Below are 17,179 nucleotides of genomic sequence, written 5' to 3' on the forward strand. Positions count from 1 at the left end.
GTCAAGACGCTCTCAAGTTGCGACAAAGTCAAATTGGACTATGTGCAGCCTGAACAATAGGTATCGATATACTTATACTGTCATTCTACAAATTTTACAGATTAGATCTTCAATTCTACATTCGTAATGATGAAATGAAAACTCTGTATGTATTATGGCAATTAGAATTTAATTGCAATAACTGAAGTTCTACTAATTCTCATCGAACTGTGTTAAATTGTCATTTCTTCTCTTTTGTCTTACGGCATCAGTAGGTTTAGATTTTATTAATCGTGACATGAAGCGCTATTGGGCGAACGGAAGTTAAACGTAGTAGATATATTTTTACGGTAGCACAGTGGGAGATAGTGAAACTCATGAAAGTGGATTTTCGTGTTTAACTAAACGCATACCTAGGTAACCTTTGATTGATCGATAAGAATACCTAGTTAACTTATTTTACGTTTTCGTTCAATAAAACTCTTTATTTGCTTTATAATTTTATTTTGTCATGTAAATAATAAAATAAATTAAACTTAACACTTTTACTAAATTACTATAATAAATTAACCTATATTTACAATAATATTAATCATACGCTGTTTCAAACTATTTCGAATAATCTCTTTGAAATCTGAACTCTTGATAAAGAAATATTTAGTATTATGAGACCATTTATATTTAGATATTAATTATAGGTATTGCCAAAATAGTCTAAAAACTAATCGTTAGGCTACTACATAGTTCTTATATATAAAAACAATGTTTGCTAATAATGAGTAACAAACTTAATAACCAAGTAGTATGAAGAAATTAGAATAGATCGAACTACATAGAGATTCATTCACCGAGATTCGTTGGCCAACAGTTTAAAATAATGTTCTTTGAACCCTACTTCTCATTTGAAAATACTGACATATTACAGGCTTTATTGGTCTGTCAACTAAACCACTAACTAGGCAAATGTCTATAACCGGGTTGGTTAGGCTGTTAACACATAGCACCGCATATCTGCGCGTTCTGGTTGAGCTTCTTGGCTCAGCCAAAGATATTAGAAACGAAACTGTTAAAAGAATTAGATAATGAGGCGAAGATGCCAGGCGGCGGCGGCGCGTGCGGCCGCGTCGGCGCCAGCGGCCGGTAGTACGGCCCGCCGTCGATGCGCTGCGGAAACAAACACTCGTGACAAGAAGGTTACCGGAGATCCTGATTCATATAGTTAAATTACATCGTATGATCGTGAAGCTCCGTCGTTTCCGGAAATCTACTACGGTGAAAAGCTAAACTACGTACGTAGATACCTTGAAGATGGATACATTTATGAATAAATTGAACTGGGACATACAGCGTCACTCACATACCAGTAATCTCACAAGCACAAGTGGGATCATCACAACCTATATAAGTCGTGGGTCATGCAATCTGCTTCCACCTAGAGAGGTTTGTGTTAATGGTTCGATTCACTGTTCTGAGTTCATGCAAGGAATACTATTTCTAAATAATCTAATCCCACTCACCTGAACTCCTCAAAAGGACATATTTACAGGTAGAAAAAGGCGTTATTATCAGTTTACAACTATGCATTTTAAAATCAACAAAAAGCATCAACAAGTATAACAACATTTGATGTGTACTAGGTACCTAATTAAAAGGTAAAACATTGTGGAGTAGATACTTTGGTCGTTAATTAAAATTCTAAACAGGTCCCAGGTCTGATATTAAGTACATTATACATTTTCTCTAAGTATCGTGTTATGTAAGCTATGTCTTAGAAGCGTATTTGTGGACCCAGAGATGAATAAGACCAGAATTTACCAACCTTTTGCGTCCTACTCGAAGAATGAGTTTTAAGCCCCCTTTAGATAGTTCTGGCCGCGTAGGCAAGATGTCAATCGCTTACGCTCCGTAGCGATCGAAACATTCGAAACGCAACGGTCACTGTCGCACTAATATGGAAGAGTGATAGAGAGAGAGATGAAGCTTTTCGTTGTCGAAGCGATAGCGATTGTAACCTTGGCTAGCCCGGCTGTTCGCGGTAAAAAATACTATCTCCAGATATATCTTTTGTAAATAGGTTCAGATGTAAATTATATATCTACGCGCCTTTAATTAGAAAGCGCGCTACACTGGTTGGAAGCTTTTGACTTATATATTTTTGACTTTGCATTAGATAGAAGTTTCGAAAGAACAATTTATATATCTTTTGGTTCCTACCTAAACACGGTCTGTTACCGTCTACCTTCTTGACTGTAAATAAATGCTTTCTATGTATTTCTAACGATCACCCAAGCTTTCTCTGCAGTCGAAATTAAGTTCGAGAAACTACATCAGTTTTTAGGACTGATAAAGGAAAAGCGTAGGTGTATGTACAGTGGTTTAGTCTTCAGGGAATTTCCATGCTCCGTCGGCACCGACGGGGGCTGTAGTAGAAGTGGTAGTGGTAGTTGAGGAGGTGGTGGTGACCCTCCTGCTGGAGCCGCGGCTCGGCTTTCTGGCGGGCAGGCTCGGCACGTACCCCTATAGAACCAACATCCACCACCCGTAGAGATTACAATGCCTCATGCTCATAATAAACATATGTACAAATTTAAAGGTCACGTCAGGTAATACAGATGGAGGTCACCTATTTACTCTAGAAATACTAGTAGAGATTAAGGATTAGTCAAGGTTAACGTAATACCTAATATACCTATGCACCTTTTCCACCCACTGTGCAGTGTGCTACGTAGGGATAGGTGCCCCACCATTGACTGCCTATTATTTAGGCAGTCACTGTTTACAAAAAAAACTACAAGTTGAAATTGCATTATTGTATACTTCAAACGCGTGTGAAATGCTAAAAACTTGTAGTATAGGTACTTGTAGCTTTACAAACTGAGGCCTTGTAAATACGATTTGTTTATACATTAATAAAATTAGTGCAAATGTATTATGTACAGATTTCACGAAGAGGTTTTAGTTATTCTTTGCTTACCTTAGCCGAATGTAAAGTTACATTAAGTAGAGTTGGGTGGCTATCGATGACGATAAATTCTACTTCTTGTGGCAAGTAGCCTTCGGCAGTGACCTGCAATATAAACATGTAAGTATGTATTTAATTACGGTTTTAGTTGAGTCACTGTTATTCTATGATCGGATGTTAGAGTGTCTAGGTGGGTTTTGGGTAAGTTACTTTCAATTATGCCGGGCAGCAGGATGCGCCAGACTTCGCCGTAGCGTGCGGTGTGGTAAGTGGTAGGTAGCGTCTCGTGACTTGACGCATACGGACTCTCTGCACCGGGATGTAGTTACGTTAGTGTGTGTACCTCGAGGCGGTAGGTGCCTGGCAGCAGGATGCGCCAGAACTCGCCGTAGCGTGTGGTGTGGTAGGCGTCGTCGCGTGACTTGACGCGCACGGACGCGCTGCACCGGGATGTAGTTACGTTAGTGTGTGTACCTCGAGGCGGTAGGTGCCGGGCAGCAGGATGCGCCAGAACTCGCCGTAGCGTGTGGTGTGGTAAGTGGTAGGTAGCGTCTCGTGACTTGACGCATACGGACTCTCTGCACCGGGATGTAGTTACGTTAGTGTGTGTACCTCGAGGCGGTAGGTGCCGGGCAGCAGGATGCGCCAGACTTCGCCGTAGCGTGTGGTGTGGTAAGTGGTAGGTAGCGTCTCGTGACTTGACGCATACGGACTCTCTGCACCGGGATGTAGTTACGTTAGTGTGTGTACCTCGAGGCGGTAGGTGCCGGGCAGCAGGATGCGCCAGAACTCGCCGTAGCGTGTGGTGTGGTAAGTGGTAGGTAGCGTCTCGTGACTTGACGCATACGGACTCTCTGCACCGGGATGTAGTTACGTTAGTGTGTGTACCTCGAGGCGGTAGGTGCCGGGCAGCAGGATGCGCCAGACTTCGCCGTAGCGTGTGGTGTGGTAAGTGGTAGGTAGCGTCTCGTGACTTGACGCATACGGACTCTCTGCACCGGGATGTAGTTACGTTAGTGTGTGTACCTCGAGGCGGTAGGTGCCGGGCAGCAGGATGCGCCAGAACTCGCCGTAGCGCGTGGTGTGGTAGGCGACGTCGCGCGACTTGACGCGCACGGAGGCGCGCTCCAGCGGGTTGCCGTTCTCGTCCATCACGAACCCGTGCGCGCCGCGGTGCGCCTCGGCCAGGTACTTGATCATTGACTGCAAAAAACATTTTCATTTATAATATGTAGGGTTTCTATTGTATAAAAAAGCACGTCGACCTTTAGACATTATCATCATCGATCCAGATAAATTTTAATCTAATAGTACCTATTACCTATACTACGGAAACCCTTAAACAATATTGCCTAATTGTGAAAGCGCATTCATGTATGATCTTCAAATTTGACATCTTGTGATAAAGTATCGATACCATATTTGTTATCACCACTCAGTCCTTATCTCTCGAAGCACATTTGATGATCGCTATTCAATAATTTTTCGACAGTATCGGTTGTACTTCTCTACCACAATGTTGTCTCGCGCAGGTTTATATGTAACTTTAATTGCTTTGTTGGCAACTGCAATAAGTTGCGAAAGGGTAGCTATAGCTCATTTGGTCGCTAATGAGGTATCCGGGAGTATAACGTTCACGGAGACCGATGACGGTCTCCGAGTAACGGGCAGCATCACGGGACTGCCGGCGGGCGAGTACGGATTTCATATTCACGAGCTGGGTGACGTAACGACATGCCTTACTACTGGAGCACACTTCAACCCTGACGAAGTAAATCACGGCGGTAGAGACCACGACGTCAGACACGTCGGAGACTTCGGGAACGTGCAGTTTGTGGAAGCAAACGGAAACGGTGTATCGACGGTTGATTTCACGGATCACATGGCTACGCTTCGGGGTCGAAATAACATCCTCGGACGCGCGTTAGTGCTGCACGAGGGGACTGACGATCTAGGATTGGGCGGGCACGAGGACTCGCTGACGACGGGCAACGCCGGCGCGCGCGTGGCTTGCGGCGTCATCGGCATTGTGTCCCCTGGCGAACCGTGGGACAACTCCGCTGCGACTACAGCACCCTCGCTGTTGTTGATGCTTGTGGCATTCTTGTACTTTTTCATCAAGTTCTAAAGTGTTGAAATAATTTAAACCCACAGATCTTATCGTAGCACGTACGAAATTAATCTTATATACCTATGTTTATGACTTCGCTTAATAGTTTTTTAATTGTATCCGCGGAATGATGTCTCAGGGATTTTTGGCTTTTAGGCACCTATGTGTAATTGTGTATAAATTTATAATACAAGTCTTACAATTTCCGAGACATAGGGAGCTACACTCGAGTTTAATTAATGTTCTATGTCAATGCTGTTTCATTTGATATTTCAGTATGTCCGTACTCAATACCTACCTACCCCCGTAACGGTCCACTGCGTACATTAAGGTATGCTTCCGTTAGGTATATTCGCCAGACACAACATTCTGAGCCAAATCATGCAATATCTTATCACTAAAACTATTATCAAGTTACGTGCATCAATAAATAGGTGGAATTGGTAACTTATTCAATAGCACTGTATTTTAGGATCTTTGTGTATTGCATTACCTACTCTAGATAAGCCTAAGTACCTGCTCTGGATAAATAACTAATAAAAACAAATACCTCTTTGTTATCTTGCCAATACTTGGGCAGCTCATGCGCCGGGGGATACTTGCAGCAGGAAATTTCCAATGTGACTTCCATGCATCCGTGCCACAAATAGTTGTAGTCCTGCATTCCACCTTGAAAAGAAAAATAATTTCTTAAGGAACAAGTAACGACACTATGTCGTAATTCATAGACGTGCTGTAAGTCTTAATTAGTCAGTTTATGTATTTGTAATTCAGGCTTGTAGAGTTTTATGAATTATGAATAAAGGGGTTATATTACAATATTTTTTTGTTTAATGGCTTCGTCGGCTGGAATCTGAACTATTCTCGATTAGAGCATCAATCACGTATAGTCTTCAAAACCGTAAACCAGGGGCGCCTCAACCAGTCGATCAAAAATGACAAAGAGTCATATAACATCAGTGCGAACCACGCACGCACGCACGGGCAATTTTGAACTATGTACTAGCTAAGGCCATAATATAGGTGATCAATTCATGATAAACATGCATTAAATCACATTCGAATACTCTTTTTGCAGCCCCGTTTTGCGGTTTTGAATACAACAGAGAATAAACGCTCAAAAAGAGTTCACACTCCAGGCGACTACGAATAGAATCATCAATCAGCCGAATACGAATGTAGTTTCGTAGAGATAAGAGGAGGTACATATCTATCCATACCTGTAAGGGGGTACCATGCGGCACCGTTAGTGATCCCGTGCTCGAAGCGCGGCGAGCCCGACTTGCAGGAGACCCCTCGCGACATCTTGGCGTGGTTGTTGGAGTACACCAGCGACAGGTGGCGGAACACGTCGTCGTCCGGAGCGATCGACGGCGAGTGCGCGTAGCTTTGGAACACTGCGTTCAGGGGACATGTTGGACGGAAAAATATATCGTTAATTATGTTCGAGATACTTTATGAGTGCCTAGATATGGGCATGCTTACACTAAGAAACTGTAAGAAGTTAAAGTTATATCACCTGAGCACAGGACTGACGATCTGCATAGTCCTTTACATGGGCGGCGTGAAAATAGTTACAATTTAAAATTAGCTATTTAGTTATAATTGACACGTAGAGAAAAAAATGCTGTGCTGCAAAACTTTATACTTACCTGCTCATGCTCAACTTAACACCGAACCTAAATAGGAGGTTTGATCATGGCGCCTTGTAACACCACATTGTGCTTATAAGGTTGATGGCGGTAATCTTATAAAGAATGTTAGTGCACAGCTGACCTACCTAATACGTTCTTCCGCCGCGCCTGGATCTGCTTTGTGGGCTAGTGACATGGCTTAATGTCGTGTTACCTACTGGCACTGGGCGTGTTGTCGAACGGATAAGAGGCGACGAGAGCGCCGCCATGCAGGGATCCCGACAGCGTGAACTGGATCTTGGAGATCCATTCCTTGACCGCCTCCGTCTCGGGTTGCGGCTGCTTCGTGTTAGCCTTGAAGTAATCCGGGAAGTTGCGGTTCAGGTCGTACCGACGGGCGTTGTGTCTGTGTTATTAAAAGGTCTATTCAATAAAAATACAAAATAAAATTTACTACCTAAAGACTATTTTATACAGCCAAATCGAACCACGATTGTGTTTAGAAGCTTAAGTATCACCTCATAAATTGCATCTCTTATGGCAGTCGCGGTATAATAAGAGCTGACTTAGGTCATTCATAGTTCCCGCGAGATTTATCGTGTAGAAGGTCGTGTTAATTAGTGTGAAACACAGCAGTAACAACTACACAATATAGACGTAAACCTCAATTTGATTCATCATTCACCGTGGTCAAGGTCTGACAAAAAAATAGTTATGTATATATCTAACTACTGTCAAAAAATAGACAGGACAATCTAAGAGTACAATCATAATCATATTGTTACGCAATGAATAACATTCAATAATGATCATAAAACCATTGTAAAAAGGAAATTAGAGTGATTTAAAAATATGTAAATGGAAATGAGTGACAAAATGGTGTAACTTAATGTTCTGTGATGCAACTAATGCTTTACACTCAATGCGTTTGGACAATAGTACAATGTCCTACCTATGTTTATGGTTGATGTGTGCACAATGGTTTACCTAGATCAATATTTTTTCCAGCTAAATTTACCTGCCGTGAATGGTGTCGCATTGTCCCTCTTTAGAGATGGCGAAACCGTCGGGGTTCATGGACGGCATTAGGTGGATCCTGGTGTTGTCTAACAACCATTTGATGTAGGGGTCGCTGTCGTAGGAGCTGACCAAGTGCTGCAAGTAAATTGTTACCAACTTTGAGAAAGAAACAAAGTGATGGCACTAACAGCAACACACTGAACAATGGACGATTGATGATCCTTACCGCGTCGCAATAAGGTTTGCGAATGGTGTGTTACAACGATGGTAGACTATTTCAAAACGTCATGAAAGATATCGAATATTTTCGAAGTTATGGAAGGCTCTTCGAGTTCGCTTTCGTACTATTTTGTAGTACGATGCATGAATGAATATTATAAAAGAATCGATTGAGTGGAACCACGCAGCTCGCAGTGCGTATTCTTGCGTAGCGTGCGCCGCAGTGTGCTTCATTTTGAAAAAGGATTGGTGCTCGTTTTCCTCTGTTCTTAAGTATAAATGTATGTATGTATGTATGGTAAGTAGATACCTGAATGAGGTGTAGTAGCAGTTCCCGACCGACGGCTTCGTTGCCATGTATGTTAGCCACGTACTTAACGTCGGGCTTGCCCAGCATGTGCTCGTACGGAGACGCTGATACCACCATCACCCATAATTCGCGTCCTGGGAAACCAAAGTAATCAAACTGATTAGTAGATTGAAATTATAAGAAGCAGATTTCAGATACATACGTATAAGTTATCACATTATGTACATAAAACTCATAACACATTAGGCCATATACCATCCATAAAACTGTCAAGAAATACAAATAAATAAAGACTGCGTGTTTTTGTTTACTCTCACGTACCTAATTTGATCTAGTAGTTACCTACCTAATTAATCCAATGGTTTATAACATCCTCCATCTCACGTGCTTTTAAGGTAACAAGGCTCATATTTAGGACTTAATGCAATTATTTTTCTAGATATTTTTTTCTGTGATGTAGACAGGTAGATCCTCTAAAACATGAAACACTCTATTATTTCGTTTTCATTAGTAACATGAACGGTGGTAATCAAGTGACAATTCTTAACTATGTTTAATCATGATTTAACTTAGCCAAGCTCGCTTAACTAACTGTGCCAAGGAATCTGCAGCTAATTACTATTCCATCTCTGCAGTTTGTGCAATGTTTCGAAATCGATAGGTTCTCGGCTAATTGCCAAGTTGTAACTTATTTTATAATAAATATTTAGTAGGATGTTATGAAATCAACTAATAGGTAGGTAATTAATAATCATCAATGAGTGAAGTCAGCAACAGATGTAGCTAATCGTGTGAGATGTCCACAATGATCTGAACTCAACTGTGTGTAGATAATTTTGAACGCCTCATACGCTTGCTTTGATACATTAGCTGCTGACTGTAGGCACAGTATTTTAGTATTTATAGTGGTCACAAGAAAAGGGACGAAGTGCGTAACGTAACCGGCGAACTGTCAAACTATGCTACCTTTTAAAGTACCTAACTACTTTTCGAAGTAATTTTTTGACACTTCACCACAGAATAAATAATAGTACTAAGTACAGAAGAATCACTCTCTAACAAAACGCGTCTGTTACGACCAGCACAGATATGGCCGCTAGGTGGCGACAGCGCCACGCGCGGCTTATGGCTTTCCCCAAAATTGGGGCCGAACGGATGTACTTTTAGCTACCTGTAGCAAAGCGACGAAATCGCCGAGTGAGACACGCCTGACTTCACATAAGTATTCATATCTTGTCTCAAAAAACTGTTGATGACAAAAGTTAACAAAGGCAATAACTTACTTAGGGATGTAAGTACCTATTTTTCGAGTTTTAAATAGGTGTCGTCAAACTTCCATTTTGTTATTTATTCTATTTAATTAAAATTCTTGCAGCCGAGATAAATGGAAACCTCGTGTTTTGCATTAAAGAGTTGCGCCGACTGGTGCCAGTTACCTTGTACGGACTTGCCGATGGAGTAGAGAGCGGTGAGGGCAGGGTAGCGCGCTGATACCGCGCGCAGGTAGCGCGTGAGCTTCTCGTGGTCGTGGTACCGGAACTCCAAGTCAGTGCCTTCGTCGCCTCCACCTACCTTGTACGGACTTGCCGATGGAGTAGAGAGCGGTGAAGGCGGGGTAGCGCGCTGATATCGCGCGCAGGTAGCGCATGAGCTTCTCGTGGTCGTGGTACCGGATCTCAAGGTCAGTGCCTTCGTCGCCTCCACCTACCTTGTACGGATTTGCCAATGGAGTAGAGAGCCGTGAGGGCGGGGTAGCGTGCTGATACCGCGCGCAGGTAGCGCGTGAGCTGCTCGTGGTCGTGGTACCGGAACTCCAGGTCAGTGCCACCGTCGCGCGCCTCCACCTCGCCTAGGACCGTCGGCGATACCTCTTCCGCTAAATAGGTACAACAAGTGTAAATACAGTAAATATCTAGTAAATATAGGTATCTAACTATTAGCACAGATTATTAGTCTTTGATCGTGGCATAATGGCAAAGAGCATGTCAGAAGCAGGTATTTGCATTATGGCTTTGCTTTGTACAATGAAGTAAAAGAAAATGTTATTAAAGAACAATCACTCATCAAAATGTGCTAAGCTACATAAAATGTTTTAACTAAGAAAACACGCCAAAACGCATCGTTTATTTTTATAGCTTAAGCTGATGGATTTTCGCAGTATGTTTTTACTGATTAAGATTTAGAAGACACCTACTGACATCCAAGCCCTCAAGAGAATAATTTAAATGTAGTTTTCTAACTTACATGGTGTGAATCCAGGGTCCGGAGCAGACTGCGAGGCCGCTGCTGCCACGAAGGCAACCAACAGAAGGAAACGGAGCATTTTGCGGCCTCTCCCGTCGCTCGTCTGCTACTGAACAAGTGAGTAAAAACAGTCTTAGAAGTCTTAGTCAGAAATCTTTGCGAGTTTATGTGTGATTTTCCTTAACATATCTTGTTACCGTTCATGTCAATATTCATTAGGTAGGACGTTTGTACCTAAACATTGCAGCCATAGTTTGGAACGTCGAATATCAATAAATGCTGTTTTAGTCGAATGCCGCTCAACCCGGGGACACATAACATTAGACTAATGTAAGTCCATGGTATTGTTCAGTTATTGATACAAAAGTCCCATTAAATTTCACTATTCATAATAATTTGAATATCCACCGAGTTGCTACACTTGTCACGACGGCGTCGCGCCACAACAATTCATCTACGTATTTTGCACAAACCGTTCTATCTCTAGTGTATGTTGGTTCCAGTATAACTTGATCCGTAATAACTTTGTATTATCTCTTTTACTGATTCGTCTGAGGCGCGGTCGTAAGCGTTGTGAATAACCTCCATTGAAGAGCTTACTCACGGCCACGGTCGGTTGGGCGTTAGGCTTTCTTTTTAATGTTATATAAAAATACGTATAACGCCGCTAGGCCGGCGCTCCAGTTGCTTATGCCTTGCCCAGGCGCAACCGGTCGCGCGTTGAAGGTCAATGGGTCAGTGGACCGGCCGCACCGCCCTGCGTGGCGCCATAACAAAACCCACTGTCAAAATAGTAGGCACTTAGCAGTTTGACAGTAATGTAGTAGGCGATTAGACACTAATATAATTGCTCATTTACGCCGTACCAAATAATTTTTTTAAATTTGGACACCATTAACTTTTGAAGTGACGAGGTATAGTATATATATAGTCGAAGTGTCTGATCTTTTGGAAGAGGTAACTATGTCACTTGTCTCACTGAACTAAAGTTAACCAAATTCGGCAGCCATAAGTTGCCACTGAAATTATATACTAAGCTATCTCCAATCCAATTTTCCATGGATTTAGGACTAATGGCATTATTGCAATACGAACCTTCATACGAGAAGGTATCTATAAGGAGTATAGTCATTATAATGTATTCCCATGGACTGCAATAAGTAAATGAGGAAAATATAAGAGTAACAAAATAAATTGCGTTGTGCGTCCTTTGAACCTAAGTACCTACACGCTCAGCCAGTTAATGAAAGCATCCTAGGTTACTAGTATGGGGTCATAGGTGGAACAGATTTTAAAACAACTGCTTTGTTTAATAATTAGCTACGGTGTTGTTTTACGATGCTGCTGACATTTGAAATAGCGCAACTTCCTTGGAGCGTGTAGTGAAATGTTTGTCCAGACATCTCGCGCGTACATTCCATTTGTAAATTAAAATTCTAGAGAAGTAGACAGAGAAAAATAGGTATCTGGTTTTTGTCACTCTATAGTCGACGGAATATGCCAAGTAAAGTATGTAATTTAAAATACAATAGTTGGTACAGTCACATGTTTTAATTTATGACCCATTTTCGTACCTTGTCACAGTGATAATCAATATGAAAGTCGCTAGAGACCTCATGCTATTGTCACTGTGACAAGGTACAAAAATGGGTCATAAAACTCATAAATTAAAACATGTGACTGTACCAAGTCGTGTAACTTTGACTTTTGACCAGCCCGCTCGAGGCTCGAGGGTAGACGAACGTGGGAAAAAGCCGTTTACATACGCCTGCTTGCATACTGGCTATTCCTGGCACTTATACTTAATTCCGTTTGATAATGAAAACTAAAGAACAGACTTAGAAATACCTGGTTTTTGTCAACTTTCCTTCCGCCCGCACTGGCATGTTGACCTTATTAGCACCGTCCCGCTAGTGTTTGCTACTTTCATTTTCAAATGGTTGAAATAGTCTCTATGAGTTTTAATTAACCGGCTGATTGACTTGATTTGTTATTAATATAGGTGTATATTAGGTATACCATTAATACAGAGTGAGTTGTTCGACGTGTACCCTTGACACTCTTGTAGTCTACGTACTACTACTTGACACGGCGTAGATATTAGTTATTCTCTGGTAATAGTGAAATTTCTAAAACGGACGCTAAACACAACATTTTATTCTACATCCGGAATAAGACTCGGCGTATTTAACACAAGTTAACCCAATACAAATTAATAAAGACGTGCTAATGTTTACTTGTGAATGACAAAGAATACAAAACGATTGTTCGTCATCTATAAATAAAATATTATAATAAGGTCTAACGCATTTACTAATCTAAAGGTAAAGGCATACATCTGGATTACAGTAAGAGTGTAGCAAGAGAAAATTGTAGAGGTAGAGAAGGGATCTTCAATTAGTACAGTCCCTGCAATAACATATATGTTACTCTTCGAAGGCCGCAAAAATATGTGACCCACTCTTATGGCACTATAAATAATATTGTGTCAGATATTTTTGCGGCCTTCGGTGTGTAACATATTATTACAGGTGACTGTAGATATTATTATGTAGTACTTATTAAATCTAGTAGGCGAGAGTCCCCATTATTCTATGACAGCTCCTGATACCGCAAATCCTGTGATGTGTTTGCCATATCAGTCATCACAGAACACTAACACAATGATCTTTATATGATTCGATCAATTACTGGCAATATGAGTATAGCGGTGTAGATCACACTTTAAAAAAAAGGCAATGTCGCAAGCAGTTAACGAAAGAAGTCGAATTAGCTTCCTCCCTGCATTTGTGCGGATCTGGTGCTGCCCTAGTAGCACGGTCGCATTTTTATCGTTTGTCACCATGCCTGTCACGTTCTACAAGTATGTATGTGCGAAAGTGACGGGCATAGTGATAGTCGATAAAAATGGAACCATGCTGAGCCCGGTGCAGATAGCTTATCAAGATGTTCTCACGTAGAGAATCGTGCAGTAAAGTACATGTCATTAGGTATTCCCATTGAATCGTTTAATTTGCAACAGTTTCATCGCACGTACTCATTCAAAAGCAATGCAGAGCGCTTTACGTTCTGTGAAAGTTGAAAATGTGTGGTTTGAATAAAGTAGGGTAAGAAGGCGCGTAGCCGCGTAATGCCTGTTGATAAGTCACAGGGACGTTAGATACTAAACAATATAAATTACTTAAAATTCCATGAACTTAAATAACATAAAAATAAAATAAATTTAAATAAAAACTAAAATTAGGGAAACATTTGACTGGAGTATTTTATTTTTCACACTTGGTCATATATAGTTCTAATCCAATCAAAATAGGCATTAGATTAGCAGGGCTTTATTCATGATTATTTTGAAACTTTTAATATTTAACCTTAGGTTGAAGTACCTACTATAAAGTTTCCTTATACTCGAAACTGTAACTTTGATCTTAAATATATTAAACAAACTCCTTAACGAAAACTTACCTGAAACCGGAAAGTTCTTGCGCTAAATAATAGTTAACCTTTGTGATGTCATTTATGATTGTCACCTTTGGCACAACAATTTGATATCGCGGAGATGTTATCGTAAGGGAAACGGCGGGGTAGAGTCCTCGCGGTCGGGCGGACTCTACTCGACTGGCACCTCGCGACGACTGAGCGAGCCTCAGCCTCAGTTCATCTGCGTCATACAACCCGTCATACAACCGGAAAGTGCTTTCTCTCAACCCGCACGTACCCGGAAAAATATGCTTTATTTCCACACAGTAAGGTTTCATTCGAATTAACTCCAAAATCTATAATTTTATACATATTCGAACTTCTATTCTATGCAGAAAGCTTTTAGATTCAGTTTTGTTTACCGGCCCCGGAAGGTCCCAGTCGTGACGTAGGAGTACTCCCGCCTATCAAAGATTTTCTCACTTTTCCCGCGTATAGAGTTTCTTCGTCAACTACCCGATATTTAATATCTCTCATCTATCGAGCATAAGTAGTGAAAACTGTGAAGTGAAACCTTGTAATAATATTGAATAACTAAATGTAAGAGATTAAGATGTTTGTGGAACGTAACTGAACTTGGAGGATACAACTAAACGGAGTAGCCATTAACAGGCTTTCCCCTCTGTCGAAAATAGGCGGCCAACGGTCATACACAATGTTACTGACTGACGTTTATCTGACATGGCTATTTTTACGTTACGCATACATTTGACGTTCCCCTCCCCCGCAAAAATCGGCAGACTGTTTTGTACAGATAATTACAGACATGGCGTCTCCGTTTGATTATATCCTCCAAGTAACTGAATAAGTAGGAAGGTAATAAACAAAAGATATGACTGTAGGTGAAACGATCTAGCGGGTCACTTACGGATAACTATTGTAATTGCAATAAACAATGGATTAATGACTGTACCTAACTTTCTGAAAACTAGATAGATTTACTTAAAAATAGGTACTTTAATTAATAAAATAAAGTTTTTGTCCCAAACTGCTTGGGAACGGAGAACCCAGCCTTTTTGTAGATACCTACTTTTAACATAATAAGTATACTGTATTCCACCTGTCCAATTTCTTGGTCCAATGTGCATTGCGTCTCAGTCTCTCACTAAGCGTTAGCAAAATGTGAGACTCAAATACACACTGGGCAAAGAAATTGGACAAGTGGAATCCCACCCTAAGGAATTTTTTATCTTCTCAGCATTTGCGTTCTTTTACTGACAAGAGTAGACTTTACGAAAACTTAAAAAAGGTTTTACCGATCTTGCTCGAAAATTAACCCTTACTTTCATGTTAATTCATAGTGTCCATAGGTACTAATATTATAAATGCGAAAATTAAGACTTTTTTCAAAAACGATACCCCACCATTGCCATCAAAGCGAAAAAAAAAATTAAAAATCAATCATTTTGTATGGGAGCTGGAGGTACATTGTAAAAATCGGCTCAGATGACGGAGTTCTGAGGTAACGTCGCATTAAAAATTGCGGTTTCCAATCTTTCACTGCCTTATTTGAATTACATAAAAATTATAAATTGTATTACTTAACTTACGCTCTCACTCTCAGCAGTAGAAAGCTCGCTCGTCGCTGTGGCCGAAAACGGCTAGGAGATGAAGATGATGATGATGATGATGATGAATATGTTGATGTACTAACTTTTAGTAGATATATTGGACCCTCTAGGACTTAGGATTCCTACCTTTGTCGACATCTCGATTCTACTATCATCAATCAAATGTCACCACGCCGCGAGTGTTGACAGTACAAATGCAGTGCATAAGTTGCGTATTTCAGAGTTGCTATTCCACATTTTTTGTCGATAACTTGTGACATCACGAAAGGTTTAGTATTGGTGTGCTCAAACCTGTATCTTACTAAAATTGCTTAATAAAGTCGATAACCATTAGGGAAGAACAACATTAAAATATTATGCATAAAAAGTCGTAGGTATTTATTTGGCCTCTACATCTCCAATTTTCCGTATTTTCCCTCTCCCACACAATTTATCATGACAAACAAAAATGTTTTCAACATTAAACTTTGTATCTAGACTCGCAAGACATACCAATTACTAAAATATATGGATATTTGGTTATACATTTTGTCCAAATGAGGAAGATTCGAATCTGCTGTTGGGGATCGACAATTTATAAATAGCCGTCTTGATTTCCCAGGGGAATTAATTTATGTAGCCATCTAATCTTGACATGCCAAATTATGTTCATGTTTATAGCGTAAATCTGTACTCTGGTCTGGTACGCCGCGCCGTAATGCTCTTTTGAGTGTGTTTTTAGATATATATCTTTATTTTATAATACTGTTAAAAATAATACCAGATCAATTCAAAAATCCCAAAGAGTTAAAATGATGTGAATTGTTTTTTCTTCAAAAAAACCGACTTCAAAAAGGATAAAATGAAAAGTATCCCTTTTATATACGCTAGAAACTGATATGTTTGAAGTCGGTGCCAAGTCGTAATAACTTACTAAGTGACACTTTTCTCTCGATGTCAAAATAAATTAAGACAAAGCTTGTTTTTTTTATACTTTCAGTGCCCAGTGTTCATATCACTGTGAGATATGTATCCACAGGTAAAAAAGTGGATAATGCTGACTTATTACATGGATAAAAACTCAGCACTGACCACTTTTTAACCTGTGGATGTTGCTGTCTTTGCTTCTTTATTTTACATCGTGTGACAAACCGTACACGCCCAGCATATTGAAAATATTAGATATCTATCCGTAGTCTACAAAATAGTTATTTATTTTTGTTTTTGTTGTTGTTGTTTTGTCCCCTAGACAAAGTTGTTTTTTAACCCCTCGTACCGATAGTGATAGGTACCCAAGCAAGCGAAAGATTCGAAAAGTGGAATCTTGAGCGTTGGGAGGGTTAAACAAACTTTTATACTGAGTGAAACAGAAAAATATTCACCACACCACCACACTGTTCGAATCCAAACGAAGGTAAGTATTTATCACTCAAAATCATCACTTAAAATTCAATTTTACCAGAATTATTACTTCAAATTACTTTGCCACTCTTGTGGATAGAACGCAACTTCCTCATCAGTTTTTAAAGAATAAAGACCTTTCCCCCACCAGCGCCAGCTCGTAAGCTGGTGTGAAGAAAAAATATTTAGATGACCGAGAAAACCAAGGAAAAGGTATTTTAACAAGAATGAAATCTATTAGCCTAAGAAAGCCCCGATAATTTTTTTTCCCAT

The 17,179-nt window shown here is 40.4% G+C and overlaps 2 protein-coding genes across 7 annotated transcripts; one reads left to right on the plus strand and one right to left on the minus strand.

Moving 5' to 3' along the window:
• Positions 1-462: 462 nt before the first annotated feature.
• On the minus strand, positions 463-14,106 carry LOC134653017 (carboxypeptidase M). Of its 6 annotated transcripts, XM_063508288.1 has the most exons (13): positions 13,941-14,106; positions 10,479-10,587; positions 9,943-10,110; positions 8,235-8,368; positions 7,704-7,840; positions 6,904-7,091; positions 6,571-6,600; positions 6,272-6,448; positions 5,602-5,720; positions 3,968-4,144; positions 2,954-3,046; positions 2,350-2,496; positions 463-1,143 (listed from the first exon to the last, which is right to left on the minus strand). In XM_063508288.1, the coding sequence occupies exons 2-12, from the start codon at positions 10,555-10,557 to the stop codon at positions 2,356-2,358; spliced, it is 1,443 nt and encodes a 480-aa protein (XP_063364358.1). In that variant the 5' UTR covers positions 10,558-10,587; positions 13,941-14,106; the 3' UTR covers positions 463-1,143; positions 2,350-2,355. The 6 variants fall into 6 exon arrangements, with proteins under 6 accessions (XP_063364358.1, XP_063364359.1, XP_063364357.1 ...); XM_063508289.1 differs by lacking the exon at positions 463-1,143 and having other exon boundaries at positions 2,341-2,496; positions 10,479-10,584; XM_063508287.1 differs by lacking the exon at positions 463-1,143 and having other exon boundaries at positions 2,341-2,496.
• LOC134652613 (uncharacterized) lies at positions 4,400-5,119 on the plus strand. The gene has a single exon (XM_063507775.1). It carries the CDS (start codon positions 4,458-4,460, stop codon positions 5,067-5,069), a length of 612 nt encoding a protein of 203 aa, XP_063363845.1. The 5' UTR covers positions 4,400-4,457; the 3' UTR covers positions 5,070-5,119.
• Positions 14,107-17,179: the final 3,073 nt, after the last annotated feature.

The sequence above is a fragment of the Cydia amplana genome, chromosome 12, assembly GCF_948474715.1.
Source record: "Cydia amplana chromosome 12, ilCydAmpl1.1, whole genome shotgun sequence".
Taxonomy (NCBI): Eukaryota; Metazoa; Arthropoda; class Insecta; order Lepidoptera; family Tortricidae; genus Cydia; species Cydia amplana.

What these genes read in the sequence shown, in the direction of transcription:
- LOC134653017 (XM_063508288.1), bottom strand. Translation starts at nt 10,557, where the DNA reads ATGCTCCGTTTCCTTCTGTTGGTTGCCTTCGTGGCAGCAGCGGCCTCG. An exon ending in ATTGGCAAGATAACAAAGAG is followed by an intron (nt 4,145 to 5,601) that starts GTATTTGTTTTT and finishes TGTTTTTTGCAG; the next exon opens with TCAATGATCAAGTACCTGGC. An exon ending in CCGGCACCTACCGCCTCGAG is followed by an intron (nt 3,047 to 3,967) that starts GTACACACACTA and finishes TTTATATTGCAG; the next exon opens with GTCACTGCCGAAGGCTACTT.
- LOC134652613 (XM_063507775.1), top strand. Translation starts at nt 4,458, where the DNA reads ATGTTGTCTCGCGCAGGTTTATATGTAACTTTAATTGCTTTGTTGGCA.